Genomic DNA, 17,788 nt, shown 5'->3' with positions numbered 1-17,788 from the left:
TGTCAATGCCTTCTATAGACGGTAGCTGATTCAGGTTTATTGATGTACAATATTAACGGTTCATTCTCGTTTAAAATAATCAATTATATTCTATTAAGCAAGATATCAGTATAAAAAGCATCATATTTTTCAATAATTTCATAATGAATTTTCATAATTAATATGAAGTATTTTGTTAATTAATTATCAATTCTACATTGTTAAAAGACGATCTGGCAACAGAGCAGAGCGAGAACGGGATAGCGCTATCCGCTTTGTTGAATGATAGACAAGGATAGCAATACCATTGCTAATCAAACACTGTCATTATAACGTGGATCTCACTATAGTTATTCATTCAAATAGAAAATGATGTATTCAAGTAAAAAAAATCGTTTATTACATCAAATAAACGACTGTATGTTTGTGTTGAACTTACAAAAATGTGTGTTAATATTAATCGATTCAATCAATTAAAATCTACTACTCAAACAGAAACGTTTGAGCTGTGAATTTACAAACAACCACATAAAAGAAAGAAGTAGATAATAATACCTATTATAAAACAATAGAATATCAGATGGAAAAATAAATAAAATAAATTGGAAGTTGCATTTTTTCAAATTCCAATTATTAATGAACGAAAATCCCAATTGAATGTTGTAAATGACCCCGAAGACTTCTGCCTTGTTGTCAATGTTTGCAGTCGCAGAAGTCTTCGTGTTTATTTACAGCATTTAATTGGGATTTTCGTTCAATAATAATTATTAATTAATAAAATGTCAGTTTGAATATTAGCCTCATAGGTACAGTATATTGACTCTTGGACCACTCTGTAAAATAATTGAAAAAATGATTTAAATCAAAATTTTTATTCACAACTTAAAACAATTGAGGGTCCTGCCAAACCCGAAGGTTTTTCGGTGGGTGGCCAGTTACAAAAAAAAAAACAAGTTACAAAAGTTAAATGAACTTAGACAAAATAAATATGACACTTTAAAGATTTCAGTAGACTCTAAATTAGGCTATAAAATGATAAAATGCGTGGTTGAAATAATTTCTAACCACACAATGACTAGTATGATAACCCCTCCCCCTAATGATAATGATACATACTACCACCCCAAACATTCATAGCAAATAATCAAGTAGCATGAGTGTGAGCCCAATTCAGCAGATTCAATGAAGCACAATAATAACAGGCGAAGAATACGGCTGATGGTTGAATAGAATACAAGTAGTGTCTATTCATTAAATATGACGTCATAGGAGAGTGAGTTTGTGTGTGAGAGAGAGAAAAAAGAGAGAGAGCAGTGGGTTTCAACTGACGCGTGATGGTCACGATTGTTATTCAACAGCTAGCGTGACGTCACGGGTTGCAATTTAATGGTGGGGGGGGTTTATAGGGAGACATAACCCCTATCAACGGCTCTGATTAGGGATGCTTCATAAACTCGAGTCCAGAATATTAGGCAAACGATTGACGAATTCAATCAACTGAAATGCAGCTACTATTAAATCTCTTGAACGCAACCCAGGGTCGTTATCAATTAAATTATGCATTAATTACAATAATGAGAACCGAAAGTTACCGGAATTATATGGCACACGTACGTCTATAAATTTAACCATGATTAAACTCTAATTAATGACGTCTCATGTGATTGCATTAGAATTTTTAAAGGCTACCGATGAAGTACTGTACAATAATAAATGCTGAATTTAAGAACGGGAGTATGGTACAACATTGCCATCAGACTGGTTCATTGGTTCCGTTAGATAACGTAACTTGACCGCGGTTAAATATGTCGAAGAAAACTGTAATAGGCCTAGGCTATATTAATTAATTGAGGTGAACTGGTATTTTTAAAAATTCTAGTCATATACTGGCTATAGGTACTACAGATTTTGCATTGCACCTTATTATAGGGTATTAGCTTATATTAATACATAGGCTGTACGGTACGTACAAATCCATTTTTTCATCATTGACTGGGCTATTATTTCAAATTGTAGTTGTAATACGTACAGTGGGCCATCAAGACAAAGAATACATAAATTGAGGAACTTCATCATGAGAAAATCTACTGTACCGGTACTGAAAATATGTTTACAAAAAAACCCATGATATCTGATGAAACATAGAATTGGCTTAACACTACTGTATAAATCGCTAAAAAACTAGCAAATAAAAGGCTATATGCTAAAAATTGAATACAGTAAATGGGAAAAACTTACAGAACGCTCATCCAGCTTCATTTCTTGTTTTGAAGATGAATTTCATCACACTTTCACTAATAAACTACCTACAATGAAGACAAAATGATAAAACCACAATAAAAGAATACGGTAACTTCACAGTGACAATCAAGATCAAGTTCAATACTGTACGCGTACTGGTTGAAACTTGTCGAAACCTCAGAATCATTCATTTTGAAAATATTCATAATTATTTTTTTCCAGTAAAGAATAATTATTCTATTAAATTATTATTTCCATCAGTTGAAATATTTAGTTGATATTTCAGAAACAATCTATAACTTGATTGCGGTTAATTTTATTATTTAAACAAAGCTTGATCGCTTTGATGAATGTCCGACAACTTTTTTTTTACGAGATAATATAAATTTATGTATAAAAAAGTGGAATCTTATCCTAATTATAAGCATTTAGTTATTTTCTATGTATATTTTAAAGTATTTTTAAGGTAGAATGTAAAAACAATTTGAAAACGCCGCTTTTAAGTCGATTATTCATCAAACATCGATAGCCGTCTATCGTTTTTAGTATCGTTGGCTCGTTGCCAGTCCAAAATCCAAACCAAACAAACAATCTGGGAATTTGTGAAGGTTATGTTTGAATTTGCTTATTGTGTCAATTTAAAACCAACTTCTTATTTATTTTGTTGTTGAAATGACAGTAAGTAAGTGAATTTCTTGTTGAAAACTGTGTCTTCTATTCATTCATTTATTTAACATTAATAACACAACTTATTTTCCGCAAAAACCAAGATGACTTCATCATCACTCATGTTTGAAGTACTCATGTATTTGAACTCATACTATTTTGGAGCTTTTGCAGTTTGTGAACTAATGATGACTGTTTTCAAAATGGTGAATCTGCCTTACCCTAATCGTAACATCGTTTTAGAACTCATGATTATCATACTTTTGTGCTGCATTCAATATGCCAGAATATTTCTTGGCAGAAAAGGAAACCTGACTCAAAAAGCTGGACCGATTATGATGTCCCTGTTTCTCACAATACCTTCGTTTCTAAGTGTGGTTTATCTTCTACTTTGGCAAACTTATGTGCTGCGTTTGGAGGTGATTTTATGCTACATTGAACTTGTGATGGAATGTTTGGAAAGTGTTCTTGGTGTGGTTTGTATTGGGTCATTCTATAAATACAATGACTTCTAATAAGTAACTAATAATTAATCAATGAGGTTCTAAAGTGTGCATAACTTTGAGAGTGCATAATTTTACACCACAGAATTCAAGACTCAATTTTGTAGTCTTACATCTGAAATGTATGACGATATCCTAATGTACAAGAAAGTTATACTAAATGAAGTACCTTCCTACTTTTCATTTTATTGGTACGGTAATTCATATCACTGGCATTTTGTGAGTACAGTTTATAGTAGCCTACTTACTGGCTGTATATCAACTGCAACTCACTGTAACTTCTATTTTACAAGCCGAAGCCTTCAGTTTGTTTGTGCAGAATTCACTTGATTCCTCTTTGGCTCACACATTCTAGTCCCAGGACCTTGATATTAATTTAAAAATCAACCAAGATTATAATTTTACAAATCCTTTGGTAGTATACTTACCAATAACATAAAAGTTTGCGTGTAGGATCTTAAAAACTTTCTATTTTTACAGAAATAATTCCCAATTTTCAAGTGTATTCTTATGAATATGACAATTCATGTATTTGGTTGAAAGCAAATCCAATTTGAAATATGTTTATGTGACACTGTAATAATATTAATAGTATGTGACTTGAGACTGAAATGTCATGTTCCTTTATTTTAATTTTGTTTATCGTTGATGCAAGAACTGGTTATCATATAATATGTAATAATCTTTATAAGTTCCATTATTAAATAACGCAATGAGTTATGAAAAATCATTATTCAACTATTGAAGGTTGAGTTTTTAGTTTTAATTTTTCTTTGATAAATTACTATTGCATTCATCTAGAATCTGTAAATGAAAATTGTCAAAATGACAATGTTCATACTAGGTGCAATTACCTAGAAAGACTATGAAAGATTGAACCTGTCGAGTTGAGAGCAAGACAACTTGGAAAACTAGAATAGAATACAATCAAGCAAATTAAACTTAGACCTTCTATCACAGTCTTGCTAGCTTGTTGAGCATATCTTCAATAATTATCACTCTTTCCAAACCAGGACCCGGTTTCATAAAGGCCTGTTAAATTTGAATCATGATTTAATGCCACGAGAACCAATCAGAGAAGGTTCTTTTAAAGAGGGCTTCTCTGATTGGTTCTCGTGGCATTAATTTATTCCCAGTTAAAATTTTAACAGGCTTTTGTGCAACCGAGCCGAAGAGTAGAACAAATTGTTTTTTACTTTATTTATCAATCACCTCAAATTATCAATTGTATGAAATTATTACCTAAGAATTTTTAGTATGTTTATCATAATGCTGTTCTGCTGCACTAGATATACATACAAAAAACTAATTGTTATAATGTATATCTTTGTAACTCACTTGTTTTTTGTTCAAATAAATAAATAACGTTTTCAATGATCAACAAATCATACAGATCGGTTCATATTAATAGAAGTCCATTATTTTTGAGCATATTTTTAAAAATTGACTAGTAACTTATTTAGTAAAATGTTATCTTTCATGGCCTAACAAAAATGTTCTATGTGACTCGACAATAACATGCCATTGGACAATAATATCTATCATATATTTGATTAGAATTTTCATAACATTTATTGTATCACAAGTGACTCAACTCAAAATATATCTCATTCCAAGACATATTAAGTGGGAATATTTTCCAAGAGATAATTCAACGAATAAACTGTAGAACTTATAAAAATTAGTTCTACATTTTATTAAGAGACGTTTCATCATAAGACTGTTGTATCTAGTGCCTTGAATTAATGTACTTATAGAAGAAGATTTATAATTAATAGAGTTAGATTTTGTAAGCACTAGTTTAAAGATTTTATTATTTATTTAAATTATTTGTTTGTACTGCACTAAGGATGTAATTAAATGTATAATATTTTCAAACTGTATTTCATTATTGTGTTAGTACCCTCAGATATTTATTTGAGTAGATTCCCATGCGAGTCCGGGACTTATACTGGATACGAGACTATTATAGTGAGGTCCACGTTATAATGGCAGTGAGGAAAGATAGGAGAACAACGTGGCCGAGCCTTGTCAATGCCTATAGTGAGGTTTACGTTATAATGGCAGTGGATAAAGATAGAAGAAATAATTAATTATATTTCTACACTGTCAAAAACTTAATTGGCATCGTTGTGGACCTAGAAAAGGATAGTACCACCGGCTTTGTCAAAAGATAGACAAGGATAGCAAAACCAAAGTTGATCAAATACTTTCATTATAACGTGGACCTCACTATAGTTTGTCGAGCCGTGTCTTGTCAATGCCTCCTATGGAGGGTAACTGATAAGGGTTTATTGATGTAATTTTAACTGTCCATTCTTGTTTAAAGAAATAAATTATATTTTATCAAGCAAGAAATTATATATTTCAATGATTTCATAATTAAGATGGAATATTTTGATAATTAATCATTAACTCTACATTGTTGAAAGACGATCTGGCAACAGAGCAAAGCGAGAAAGAGATTTCGCTTTGTTGAATGATAGACAAGGATAGCAATACCATTGCCAAACACTGCCATTATAACGTGGACCTCACTATAGATGATTTAGGGTGAATCCACATTTGGAGTTTTTCAGGGTTTTCAGACGTTTACAAAACTTAGAAGAGAAAATTATTATAAGTCATCAATTTTTTCAATGATTGAAAATACTTGATCAAGATTTGTGCAACCCAGTACAAGGAACATTTTTACCAATAATATCCAACCCAATGCATTTAGCGTGATAGACATTTTATTACATTTCAACAATCACAGCACATTTACTATACCAGCAAGCTTAGAGCAAATTTAGTGAGATTCACTTGAAATGGTCAGCATTTTGTGAATGGGGAAGCGTTGATGATTTAATGTAGTCAACTGTCACAAAGATTATTTGTAGAAAAACCACAAAACATCTTTGTCTTTTCAATTAATTCACTAAGAAGAGGAGAGAAGAAGAAGGAGACAAAGAAATCAACTCACCAAACACATTGTTCACTACACTGTGTGAATTAAATACACAGTTTCATTAATGTTGTAGTTCAAGTTATGAAATGCTGACATTAAAAACTGAATCTCACCAGGCCTATGAGTAAAACATAAATTTACCAACATATTTCAACCTAGGCTAATTAGTTAGTAACCTAGAATTAGAGCTTACGAGTTAAGTAGCATACAACTATGACCCACAGAACAATATTAGTAGTATAGCATTCAAAATATTAGTACAAAGTTTGTGACAATTTTATACCTTTGACAATGGTTGAAAATAATTTTCTCATTGCTGTGTCACAGAATAATTCTGTGGGTAGATGACACAAGCTGATAAGTCATGATTTGTAAACTTTTCAGGAGAGCAATTTGAAAGTTTGGCATAGCTGCAAAAATTATTTTTATCATATTTTTTCTTACCCATCTTACACTAATATAATCAGCTGATCTTTGACTATTTAAATATAAAATATCAAGGAATAAAACATTTATTAAAATTAACTATTGAGAATTTTTGCAAGTGATGTCAGAGATATCATGTTTTGCCATCTGCCAAATGTTTCAAATCACAATGTAACAGTATAGGAAGTATCTAAAATCGATTATTTAGAAATTTGAATATATTTTTAACAATTAATTGATATTATTTACAAGTATTGATCAAGTTAACCAAACTTGAACTGTTTGCAAAGTTGTATGGGTTATGTAGTTCTCAATGTAGGTTATAAATTTTCAGATTTTATAATAGCCTACCAGTACATACACTTATCAAATTTTGCCATCTTTTGATAATTGGATTATAATACAAACCGGTAGAAGAGTGTTGAGATATATGTACTTATCAATATTTGTCAACTTAGGGATTGGAAGAAAATGCTCTATCAAGCTTGAGCAAGGCCTTTATTCCAGCTATTTACAGAGATACAACATATCTAGTTATACCATCTTATAGATCTAATTTTTCTGAACACAACCATATGCATAACTCAATATGGTCAAAAATGTGACTTATCAACTTGTGTCATCTACCCACAGAATTATTAGTCGTATAGCATTCAAAATATTAAAAAACATTTTGTGACAATTTTATACCTTTGACAATGGTTGAAAATAATTTTCTTATTGCTGTGTCATGGTCTTCATTTTTACATAAATGATATTCTTAAAGGTGTTGATTAGTTTTATGGCAATTTAGTCATACAGTACAATATTTATTATGAAATTACTTATGAAATAATGAGATAAAAATCATATTATAGAAAAAAGGCTACCTCACACTGAATATGAATCAGTTTATGGCTCATTTTATACACCATATTTGTAGCACATAACAGAAAACACTTTAAAGTTTCATAATATAAAATAATACAGGAGACACACGACATAGATGTATTGAAAACACTCAAAAACTTACATTATAATCGGAAATTTTCGACGAGCTGTGTCGCCTTTTTCAACTAAGTAGGGTGTGGTGTTGATTTGAACTAAAAAAAATTTCGTCGAAAATTACCGATATGTAAGTTTTTGAGTGTTTTAAATCTATCTATGTCGTGTGCCTCCTGTTTTAATTTATATAATAATCTATTTTATACTCATGTTTAGGACAAGATCATATTAACAGTTTTTTCAGGCGTTTTTAGAGTCGGCAGGGCAGGAAGCTCTTCGATTGGGTTGGCGCCTGAAAAAACGCCTAATATGGTTTCGCCCTTAGTGCGAGGGAGTCTTTTTCCAATATTAAAGAGTTTTCAAGTTTTTATGATACAAGACCATGCTTTCGAAGTTTTATGAAACACGAAGGTTTACCAACAAAATCTACTCAAAGCTAATACTGCAAATACATAGAATCTAATCTACTACAATATAATAGTTATTTGTGCAACTAGTGCGCAAAGTGACAGTTTGCTGCACCGAAAGAAACGTTTACGCCCGAGCCGTAGGCGAGGGCGGAATGGTTTGTTGAGTGCAGCAGAGGAACTTTGCGCACGTATTTCACATTAAGTTTTTCCTACAGTTACCATTGAATATGAAAAGTGGGTAATTATGGGTAAAATTGCCTGAAATCCATCAAATGTATATCTGTGTAATTTTATTATTGATAAAAACCTTAATTTATTGTCAGATTGAATAAAAATGTTGTCCTTGGTTATAATGTATAATTAATAAGTTGCGCGTTGTTCTTCGTTGCACCTCTGCTCACTATAGCAGCCCAGTCACTGTTACCAACTTCATTTTGATTTTGCTGCACTGTTGCTCCATATAACCTACTAAGTATTTTGCGTTGCCATGTTGCAAATCTGGAGTGCAGAAAAATTTTTCCCGCACTAGAGCGGAAAAGTGATTCTTTGCGTTCTGTAATCAGTGCAGCAAAGGCCACTTTTCAACGTAACTGTAGGAAAAATAAATTATCAACAGGAAGACTAAATTGAAACAATTATTTGGTAAAATAAGTACACATGCTGTATGTTAAATCTATAAACTATGTCTTATTAACAAAATGTTTCAGATTTCTAAATTTTACTAAGAAAAAATTGGTAAGCAGAAAAGAATCACTGTTCCGTTTGCTAAACCCAACTGTTAAACAATGATTACGGTATTACAACTGAATAGATAATAAACAATTACACTTGAAAAAATACTCACATTCTTGAGTAACAGCTGTTTTGATTCTAGTATAAAGATCATTGTCAGGCTCGGTTTAAAGCAATACAGTTTATAAAAAGAAGCTTCTGAAATCAATAAATCAGAAAGCTCTATTATTTTCTCCAATTTGATTAAAAAACAATTTTATTGAAATTTCTTTCTCATTCATATTATAACATGAATACATTATCTTGTGTGATAGATTATCAACTTAAGTAATTCTTCTATAATCGTTGCTCCAATAAGCAGTTACATTGAATTACATTTTCAAAGAAGTTATCTTTAAAAGCTTTTATAGCTAAATGCATTTCTAATATACAGCACCATAGACAGTGAGTTGAAAACTTCATTTACATCCATAAATTTTCTACCATTTTTGTGCACAATGACATACTCAATTCTAATTAGTGTTTTGTACGCTGAATGTGACAGACACAGCATAAGTGGGTTTTACTATTCTACTTTTTCATTCATGAATTTTACAACATTTAGGCCTTTTTCATTGATAAGTTCACAACTACGGGGAATCTCCAGAAAATTATGAATGGCACTAGAGATTTTAAATTCAGTGATGAATGAAGAAAGATTCATTAACTATCACATAAAGCGCTCACATCTTCACTGGAATAAATTAGTTTAAAATGGTAGACTTTGCAGAATAAAGGAACTTATGTGTCATGTATCTGATTAAGAAGGAAGACTGAATATAAGGATCTATCGAAAAGGAGAAATTGAATTTGATAGAAACAATATGAAATAAATTATAGATGAATACAAAACTTAGACTACTTTGATCCTATGATAGATTCTATGGTTGATCTTAAGGTGCGTACAGTTATACGCGCCGCGAACATGAGCAATTCGCTTTCAATCAGCTGATGCCAAGCTTTTATATCTGTATCTTACTGTTTCTGTAAAAATACAAATATAGTCAGCTGACTAAAAGTGAATTGCTCATGTTTGCGGCGCGTATATCTGTACGCACCTTTACACGGAGGACTATCTTAACAAGTGTTCTTATCTTTTTGTTGAAAATGAAATACAACTCGCAAAATACAACCGAAAAAAGCAATCTTAACAAATTAATTTTCACGTTAAAAATAAATTGATATGGAAAGTCTTAATTTTTTAATTATTATTTTTCACCTTCAAAAATATTTTTATAAATTTCGTTTTTGTCGATGATTGAGACCAATTATTATTTTGTTTGTTCAAAGATTAATTAAACACTTTTCATTTTTTTCCTATTTCCATATCATTGAACTCCCATTATTTAGTGAAATTATCAATAAAATTGACAAATATTTTTTTAGTGAACAATTCAAACAAATTAATAATTCTCCATCAATTTTTATATTATTTTACAATAAATACTTATAACTAGTAGAATAAATACTAACAACTAAATCCACAATGACATCGCGGAACAAATCCTACATTATAGAATCACAACTTAAATTCAACAACTAGTTTGTAAATTTTTCTCAAAATTGATAAATTAGCACAAATTGAAGCAATAAATTTCCCTCAACCTATATTACAAAATAATACCGCTTTTATACTTCAATAATATTATAAATTAACTAAATTATTCCAAATAACTACTTACATTTGGTAATCCAAGAACAAATAAATACAATTTTTCCTAAATTTGGTAGTTCATTTGAAGAGTTGCTCTGCTAACTCACATCTAATATAAAGACTAGTCGCTAAAAATAATATCATATTTTATTCAGATCTAGAGTGCTTGAAATTAATTTTCAAGTTTCATATGATATCTGGACAAATCAGATCTTGAGAAACTTATGACTAATTTTATGAAAATCTATTTCTATCCTTAGGCCTCTTACTCTTTGAGAGATATCTATGAATAATTAAATTCACATTCTCAAGACCTGAAGGCCAGTCCAGACGCTCAAATTTACCATCAGTCTTTTGCTCAAGCAGCAATAGTACGAACATGGAAGTCATTGCGTCTGGACGGTAAAACGGAAAGGTCGTCAAGCTTAAGTCTTCAAGTTTAAAAAGTATCTGTGGACGGTGAAACGGATGGGTTGTCGAGCTTAAAATGCATCGGCCGGGAATCTTTTTCCAGCCGACCGTCCGTCTTTTGCCTACCCAACAAAACCTAAATCGCGTAAAGGAGATAGAGAAATTGTGATTTCAGATTCGGATTCAGCGCCCTCAAATTGATAAAATGCCTCGCGAGTACTTTAAAATAAGCAAGTTTTTTTCTCGATTAGAATTAAATCCATTTAACCCATTTTACTTTCCTTGCCCTATTACCATAGGTAAGGAAAGTATTGCTTTCCGAAAAAAATTAAGGTACCCCAATTTCTAAATTTCTATACGTTTCAAGGTCCCCTGAGTCCAAAAAAGTGGGTTTTGGGTGTTGGTCTGTGTGTGTGTGTGTGTGTGTGTGTGTGTGTGTGTGTGTGTCTGTGAACACGATAACTCACTCAATTCCTAATTAACCGATTGACTTGAAATTTTAAACTTGAGGTCCTTATACCATGAGGATCTGACAATAAGAAATTCAATAAAATTCAATTCAAGATGGCGGAAAAATGGCGGATGATTACTAAAAAACCATGTTTTTCACGGTTTTCTCGAAAACGGCTCTAACGATTTTCTTCAAATTTTTACCATGGATAGCTATTTATAAGCCCTTTCAACTGACATGAGTCTCATTTCTGGGGAAATTGCAGGAGCTCCGTAATATTCTTGAGATAAATAGCGGATAATGACTAAAAAACCATGTTTTTCACAGTTTTCTCGAAAACGGCTCTAACGATTTTCTTCAAATTTATACCATGGATACCATTTATACCAAGTTTATACCATTCATAAGCCCTATCGACTGACATTAGTCTCATTTCTGGGAAAATTGCAGGAGCTCCATAATATTCTTGAGAAAAATGGCGGATAATTACTAAAAAACCACGTTTTTCACGATTTTCTCAAAAATCACTTGACCGATTTCTTTCAAATTCATACCCTGTATAGTTATTTATCAGCTCTATCAACTGGCATGAGTCTTTTTCCTGGGAAACTAATGGGGGTTCCACCCCATCCTTGAGAAATGGACTGTGTAACCTCCTCGTGCATGAGGTAGGTAGGTGAGCAGTTTATAAAAAAACACATAGTCGAGATATTTCATCTGTAGAACAGCTGTTTTGACGACTTTTAGAAAAATCATCGAATTTCACAATATTAATATTAGTAAATTATTTACATAAAGGAAAAAGTACTCTGAAAACAATATTATAATATACACATATACAGTAGTCTGAACGTAGTTTCAAATATGTTGCCGCCAATCGTCATTATGTTATTCCTCTAAATTATTCTCGTTTAAGAATGAGGCTTATAGTTCAATGAGCAAGGAAAGTTGTGTGAGTGTACCACACCAGATTTTTCTTTCTTGATTCTCATGATACTCACAGAATTTGATGTTGACATTATGATGTAGGCCTACTATCATGATATATTAAGATGTACTATATTGTTGATATTAAGAATACTATCTACAAAATTTCAATCCATTTACAATCACTGTGTCTCAAGATTGGCATTTGAACAAAGCCATTTAGCGATTAGCAGTAATATTATTATCTGTCACACAGCCAGTCCCTGAACGTGAACGATGAACTCTACCTTTCTTCCTATTTTACACACACAAAACAAGAGTGGCCAAGAGTACCAGCTCTTCCATAGTTGATGACGAACTGAGCTTGTGAGCACAATAATAGGAAAACGGACCTACAAAAGACGGATGCGTGTGGACGCAATTTTACATCCGTCTTTTGCTTGAGTGAAAGACTGACGGTAGACTTGAGCGTCTGGACCGGCCTTAACAAACATAATTTATTTATTTATTATTCACAATGGAGACAACGGGTTTCCCCAAAAATGTCTCCTTGACAATAAAAATTGTACAGATACAAATGAAAAAAGAAAAAAATAATACAGCCACAGTTAATATAGTACAGTACTGTATTTCTATACGTGTAGCTTACAGTATCCTACCTAACTGTAGTACAATACTATTCTATCAGTGCAAAAGTTCAGTTTAGTAACGTATTCGAAATCCACACTTTCCTAGATTCAAGAGGGAGAACCCTGTGAGGCCACTAGGCCACCATGGAAGCGCTTCCACGGAAGCGCCACCACGTGGTAGCATTGTCTCTTATCTGTCACTGCACAGTAGAGCCACCAGCCGAGCTTCCAGGAATGTGGTGGCTCGAGCCGCCGATTTTGTGTCGCCACCACGTCATACCATTGAGTATTATCTGTCATTGCACACTAGAGCCACCAGAAAATCATCTCCAGTTCAGTTTCAATTCAAATCAAGTTCAGTACAGTTGTCTGTTCAAGTCAACTCTCAAACACGCGAGAAGCTCGTCGAAACTAGAAACACTCATTCTTGTGTACGTATAAAACTTATCGTGATAGTTTGTTGATAATGGGTGAAAAATGTTCCCTTTGCACTCCTGTCACGTAAAAACGGATGAATCGAAATTTTGCAATTTCTGCGACGACGATTTCGTGCACGCAACACAACATATGTCAATAGTCCTGCTTCTTCCACGTCCATTCTTCAACTGATCATGACTTAACTAGTAAACTGGAGTGCTGAGTCAATCGGTGGCTGTAGTGTGCAATGCTATCAAATTTTGATGGTGGCGCTTCTGTGGAAGCGCTTCCATGGTGGCCCAGTGTGCAAAGGGCCTTAGGTAGTGGGATTGATTAGTGAAGGAAAGAGCATCGGGCCTCTCTGTCTTCGAGAGAGAGAGAGAGAGAGCCTGTAAAAAGTAATATCTCTCAGACTATAAGTAGTACAATAAATTGTACTTCTGTTATCTGTAGCCTATCGTTGTGTTTATCGTACGTTACAAACTCGTACGCATTAAATTTGAATTTACATTCTACGTTTTATAGTGCCAGTCTATTTCTTAAAATGACAACCTAACCTTCTTCAAATCGTTTCCTTCACTCGTATGTATTAAATTTGAATTAACATTCTACGTTCTATAGTGCCAGCCTATAAAGTGTCAACCTAGCCTTCTCAAAATCGATTTCTTCACTCGTTCGTATCAATTTTGAATCAACATTCTACGTTTTATGGTGCCAGTCTATCTCTTAAGGTGACAACCTAGCCTTTTTCAAATCGATTTCTTCACTCGTTCTTATTCAAATTTGACTCAACATTCTACGTTCAATAGTTCCAGACTATTTGTTAAAATGACAACCTAACCTTCTTTAAATCGATTTCTCCACTCGTATTAAATTTGAATTTACATACTACGTTCTATAGTGCCAGTCTATAAAGTGACAACCTAGTCTTCTTCAAATCGATTTCTTCACTCGTTCTTATTAAATTTGAATTTACATTCTACGTTTTATAGTGCCAGTCTATTTCTTAAAATGACAACCTAACCTTCTTCAAATTGATTTCTTCACTAGTTCGTATTAAATTTCAACGTAAATTATACTTTCTATAGTGCCAGTCTATTTGTTCAAGTGGCAACCTAACCTTTTTCAAATCGATTAATAAATAGCTATTTATGTATTAAGAGCGTAATGCGCGACTTAATCGCTCGCGCAAAACAGTTATCACGCGACGCGAAGCGGAGCGTGATAATTTTGCAAGAGCGATAAAGAAGCATTACGCGCGAATTACATACAACATTTTTTCTACAACTGCACAAACCTGTTAAATTACGTATATCTGGCGGAGTTAATAATAATTTTATTCGTCTTCACTGATATCCATAATGGCTGCTTAAGCAGAACCGGCACAATTACCGACTTTTTAGGTTAAGATCTGACCTACTTTTGGCAAGCTGCTTATCATCAGCTGATAAGCGAGCGTAAATAAATTCTTCTGCGCATGCGCAGATGGTTTGCGAGCGAAAAAGTAGATTCTCCTCAGAAATAAGCTGTTTTAAGAGGAGAATTGAGTATGTAAATTCTTTTTTTACGCGCAGTTGTAGAAAAATTAAATTACCTAATAATTTTAAACTTTCGTGGTGGATCCGTTCTGCATGCGTCGCCTGAGTGCTCTGATGCGTTGGTTGCAATAGATGCGCAAGAAAAGAGACGAAAACACAACGGCTATTCCCAATACTCCAACCACTGAGATGGGATGCTGGTAGATAAGACAGGATAGTAGGATGGCCAGACCCTGTTCAGCAGAAAAACAAAATCTTTAAGCAAGCCACACAGCAATAACGCAACACAATATCAAAATAAGTTATATTAAGGCTCAACTCACACTCACGCGACTCAGGTCGAGAAGAGACTCAACTCTAGTCGAGAGCATGTGTTTCCAAATGGTTTCTAAATAAAGTAGAGAAATAATTATAGATTAGAACTGTAGGCTTCACTGGAAGACTTTAGCAATAAATGTTAGGATAAGAAATAAGAGAACAAAATTAATGGTTAGTCCTAGTGACTAGTTTTAATAGAAATAATAATAAAAAAAAAATGGTGACACTCAGACCAGTCGATTCTAGTCTCCGCGACTGTCACCATTTGAAAACACATGCTATCGACTAGAGTCGAGTCTCTTCTCGACCTGAGTCGCGTAAGTGTGAGTTGAGCCTTAATCTTCAATAAATTGAAGATCAAAATAAATGATATTAAATCTTTCATAAATTGAAGATCGAAATAGGAGCTATTAAATCTTGAATTAAAACTACTTGACATTGCCATACCACTGATTTATTGAAACGATTTGAGATGCTAGTTTCGGTTGTTATATCACGATCAATCACAAGTAAACTGTACCAAGTTTACTAGAGATTGGTGAACAACCAAAACTAGTATCTCAATTGAAAGTACTTCTGTACAAACATATTATTAAAGCCAGTATGGACGTATGGTATACAACTTTGGGGGTATACCAAAGACAGCAGCATCAATGTCATACAACGTTTTCAAAACAAAGTGCTAAGGAACATTGTGGATGCTCCTTGGTATGTCAGGAACAGCGATCTTCATAGAGACCTGCACGTCGACCTGGTGTCCACCGAGATCCAGAGGCATGCGGAGAGGCACGAGGGGCGACTGCACCAACATGACAACGTCGAGGCGATCCAGCTGCTAGACAATGAAAAGTTGGTGCGGAGGCTCAAAACGAGGAAACCGTATGAACTAGTGTAGTGCTTGTTCAATTAGTGTCCAGTGAAAAAGCAGAGCAGTGATTGAGTAAATCTAGCTTCTATAGTGCAGTCAATAAGTGTACAAATAAATTTAACAATAGCAGTTAGAGTTCCTAATGAGAAATTCACTGTTCAATTTTTCAAGTAGTATTTTAGGATAGAAAAAAATAGCTCATTAGTCTTTAGACTAGATGGCTATATTATTGACCAATAGAAAAAAAGTATCTCAATTGTTTTAATAAATCATATATTTGACAATGTAGAGTAGTTTTCATTCAATAAAGGGCACGCGATAGTCGAGGACTGCGTCATTTGAGGACTGATTTTCAGTCCTTTAAGGTCGCTGTCCTCAACTATCGGAGTCCTCGTTTGACTCGTCCCTCAATATAGATATCTACCACTATCATATTAAAAACAGCACAGAAAATGAAATTAAATCTTCTGAAGACTTCTGCAAACAACTAAAATCTGATAAAGTTTTCATTCAGTATGCGTATTTACTACAACATCACCTTTACAAAAGTGCTATTAAATCCTCTAAAAAATTCTGCATAGGCTAAAACAAGTTATAGAGAAAATAGCTATAGGAAACAAGATAAACGCCACTATATAAACATGTAATATATTCAAACTATTTGAAATACCATTATATTATATTAGCCGTCAGGCTCGCTACGCTCGCCATATCCGTCTAGCCAGGGGGCTCCGCCCCCTGGACCCCCGACTGGATCGTCTAAAAATGAGATCAGCGGGCTCGCTTCGCTTGCCAAAAACGCTGGTAAAAACACCTGTTACTATATCGGCGTATCTTTGGCGAAAAAAATTCGTCCACCTCAGCTAAACCTGTGTACTGATTTTTTTTAAAATTATTTCAATCAATTATTGAAAAAGGTGAGAAAATGCAGAAAAGCTGAGAAAAACGTTGGGAAAACACCGATATTGGGCGTATCTTTGATGAAATATTAAAGTTACCTCATTACAAAATTTTTAGACCCTAGGTAAACCTCTGTACCAAATTTGAACATTTTCTGTCTATTATTCTTGATAAAAGAACTGAGAAAACGCAAAAAAACGCTAATTTTGGGCGTATCTTTGGCGTTATTTCAAATTCCTTCTAACACAACAATATTTCACCCTAGCTTAGCTTCTGTACTAAATTTGAACAATTTCTGTTCATTTGTTCTCGATAAATCTGAGAAAAAGCAAAAAAACGCCAATTTTGGGCTAAATTTTTCCAAATCCTTGTTTAGTGCGCCTCTAAAGGGCCAACTGAACATACCTACCAAATTTGAACGTTTTTGGTACGGTAGATTTTTAGTTTTGAGAGTGAGTGAGTGAGTGAGTGAGTGCCATTTCGCTTTTATATATATAGATAAGCGATTTGGCTCAGTGTTCGCGCTGATAAGCTATCGCTTAGATAAGTTAAGAATCATGGGCCTGCTACTCCCATTGGAAGGGTGACCACTTGAGCCAACTCCTCTGAATATGATTCATGAGTTGAAAAATCGCTGCCAGGTAGTTCGTAACCCACCTATATATATATATATATATAGTTAACTATATTCTATCTATTTAAAATATTCGAAGAATTTGATTCAAATTACCGAGGAAGTAACTGC

At 33.3% G+C, this 17,788-nt stretch overlaps 1 protein-coding gene and 1 long non-coding RNA gene across 2 annotated transcripts; both read right to left on the bottom strand.

Moving 5' to 3' along the window:
* Positions 1-6,102: 6,102 nt before the first annotated feature.
* Positions 6,103-8,226, bottom strand: LOC120352525. Its single transcript, XR_005571901.1, has 2 exons — positions 7,456-8,226; positions 6,103-6,622 (listed from the first exon to the last, which is right to left on the bottom strand). It is a non-coding gene; the product is annotated as an uncharacterized LOC120352525 (long non-coding RNA).
* A 5,980-nt stretch (positions 8,227-14,206) lies between these two features.
* On the bottom strand, positions 14,207-15,190 carry LOC111047645 (adenosine 3'-phospho 5'-phosphosulfate transporter 1; the record flags this gene model as incomplete). Its single annotated transcript, XM_039433438.1, is given in 1 exon segment — positions 14,207-15,190. A coding segment is annotated over 1 exon segment (168 nt), but the record flags the coding sequence as incomplete, so codon positions are not given.
* Positions 15,191-17,788: the final 2,598 nt, after the last annotated feature.

The sequence above is a fragment of the Nilaparvata lugens genome, chromosome 7, assembly GCF_014356525.2.
Source record: "Nilaparvata lugens isolate BPH chromosome 7, ASM1435652v1, whole genome shotgun sequence".
NCBI classification, from domain to species: Eukaryota; Metazoa; Arthropoda; class Insecta; order Hemiptera; family Delphacidae; genus Nilaparvata; species Nilaparvata lugens.
Note: the sequence above shows the minus strand (reverse complement) of the source record. Positions and strands in the feature narration are given on the sequence as shown.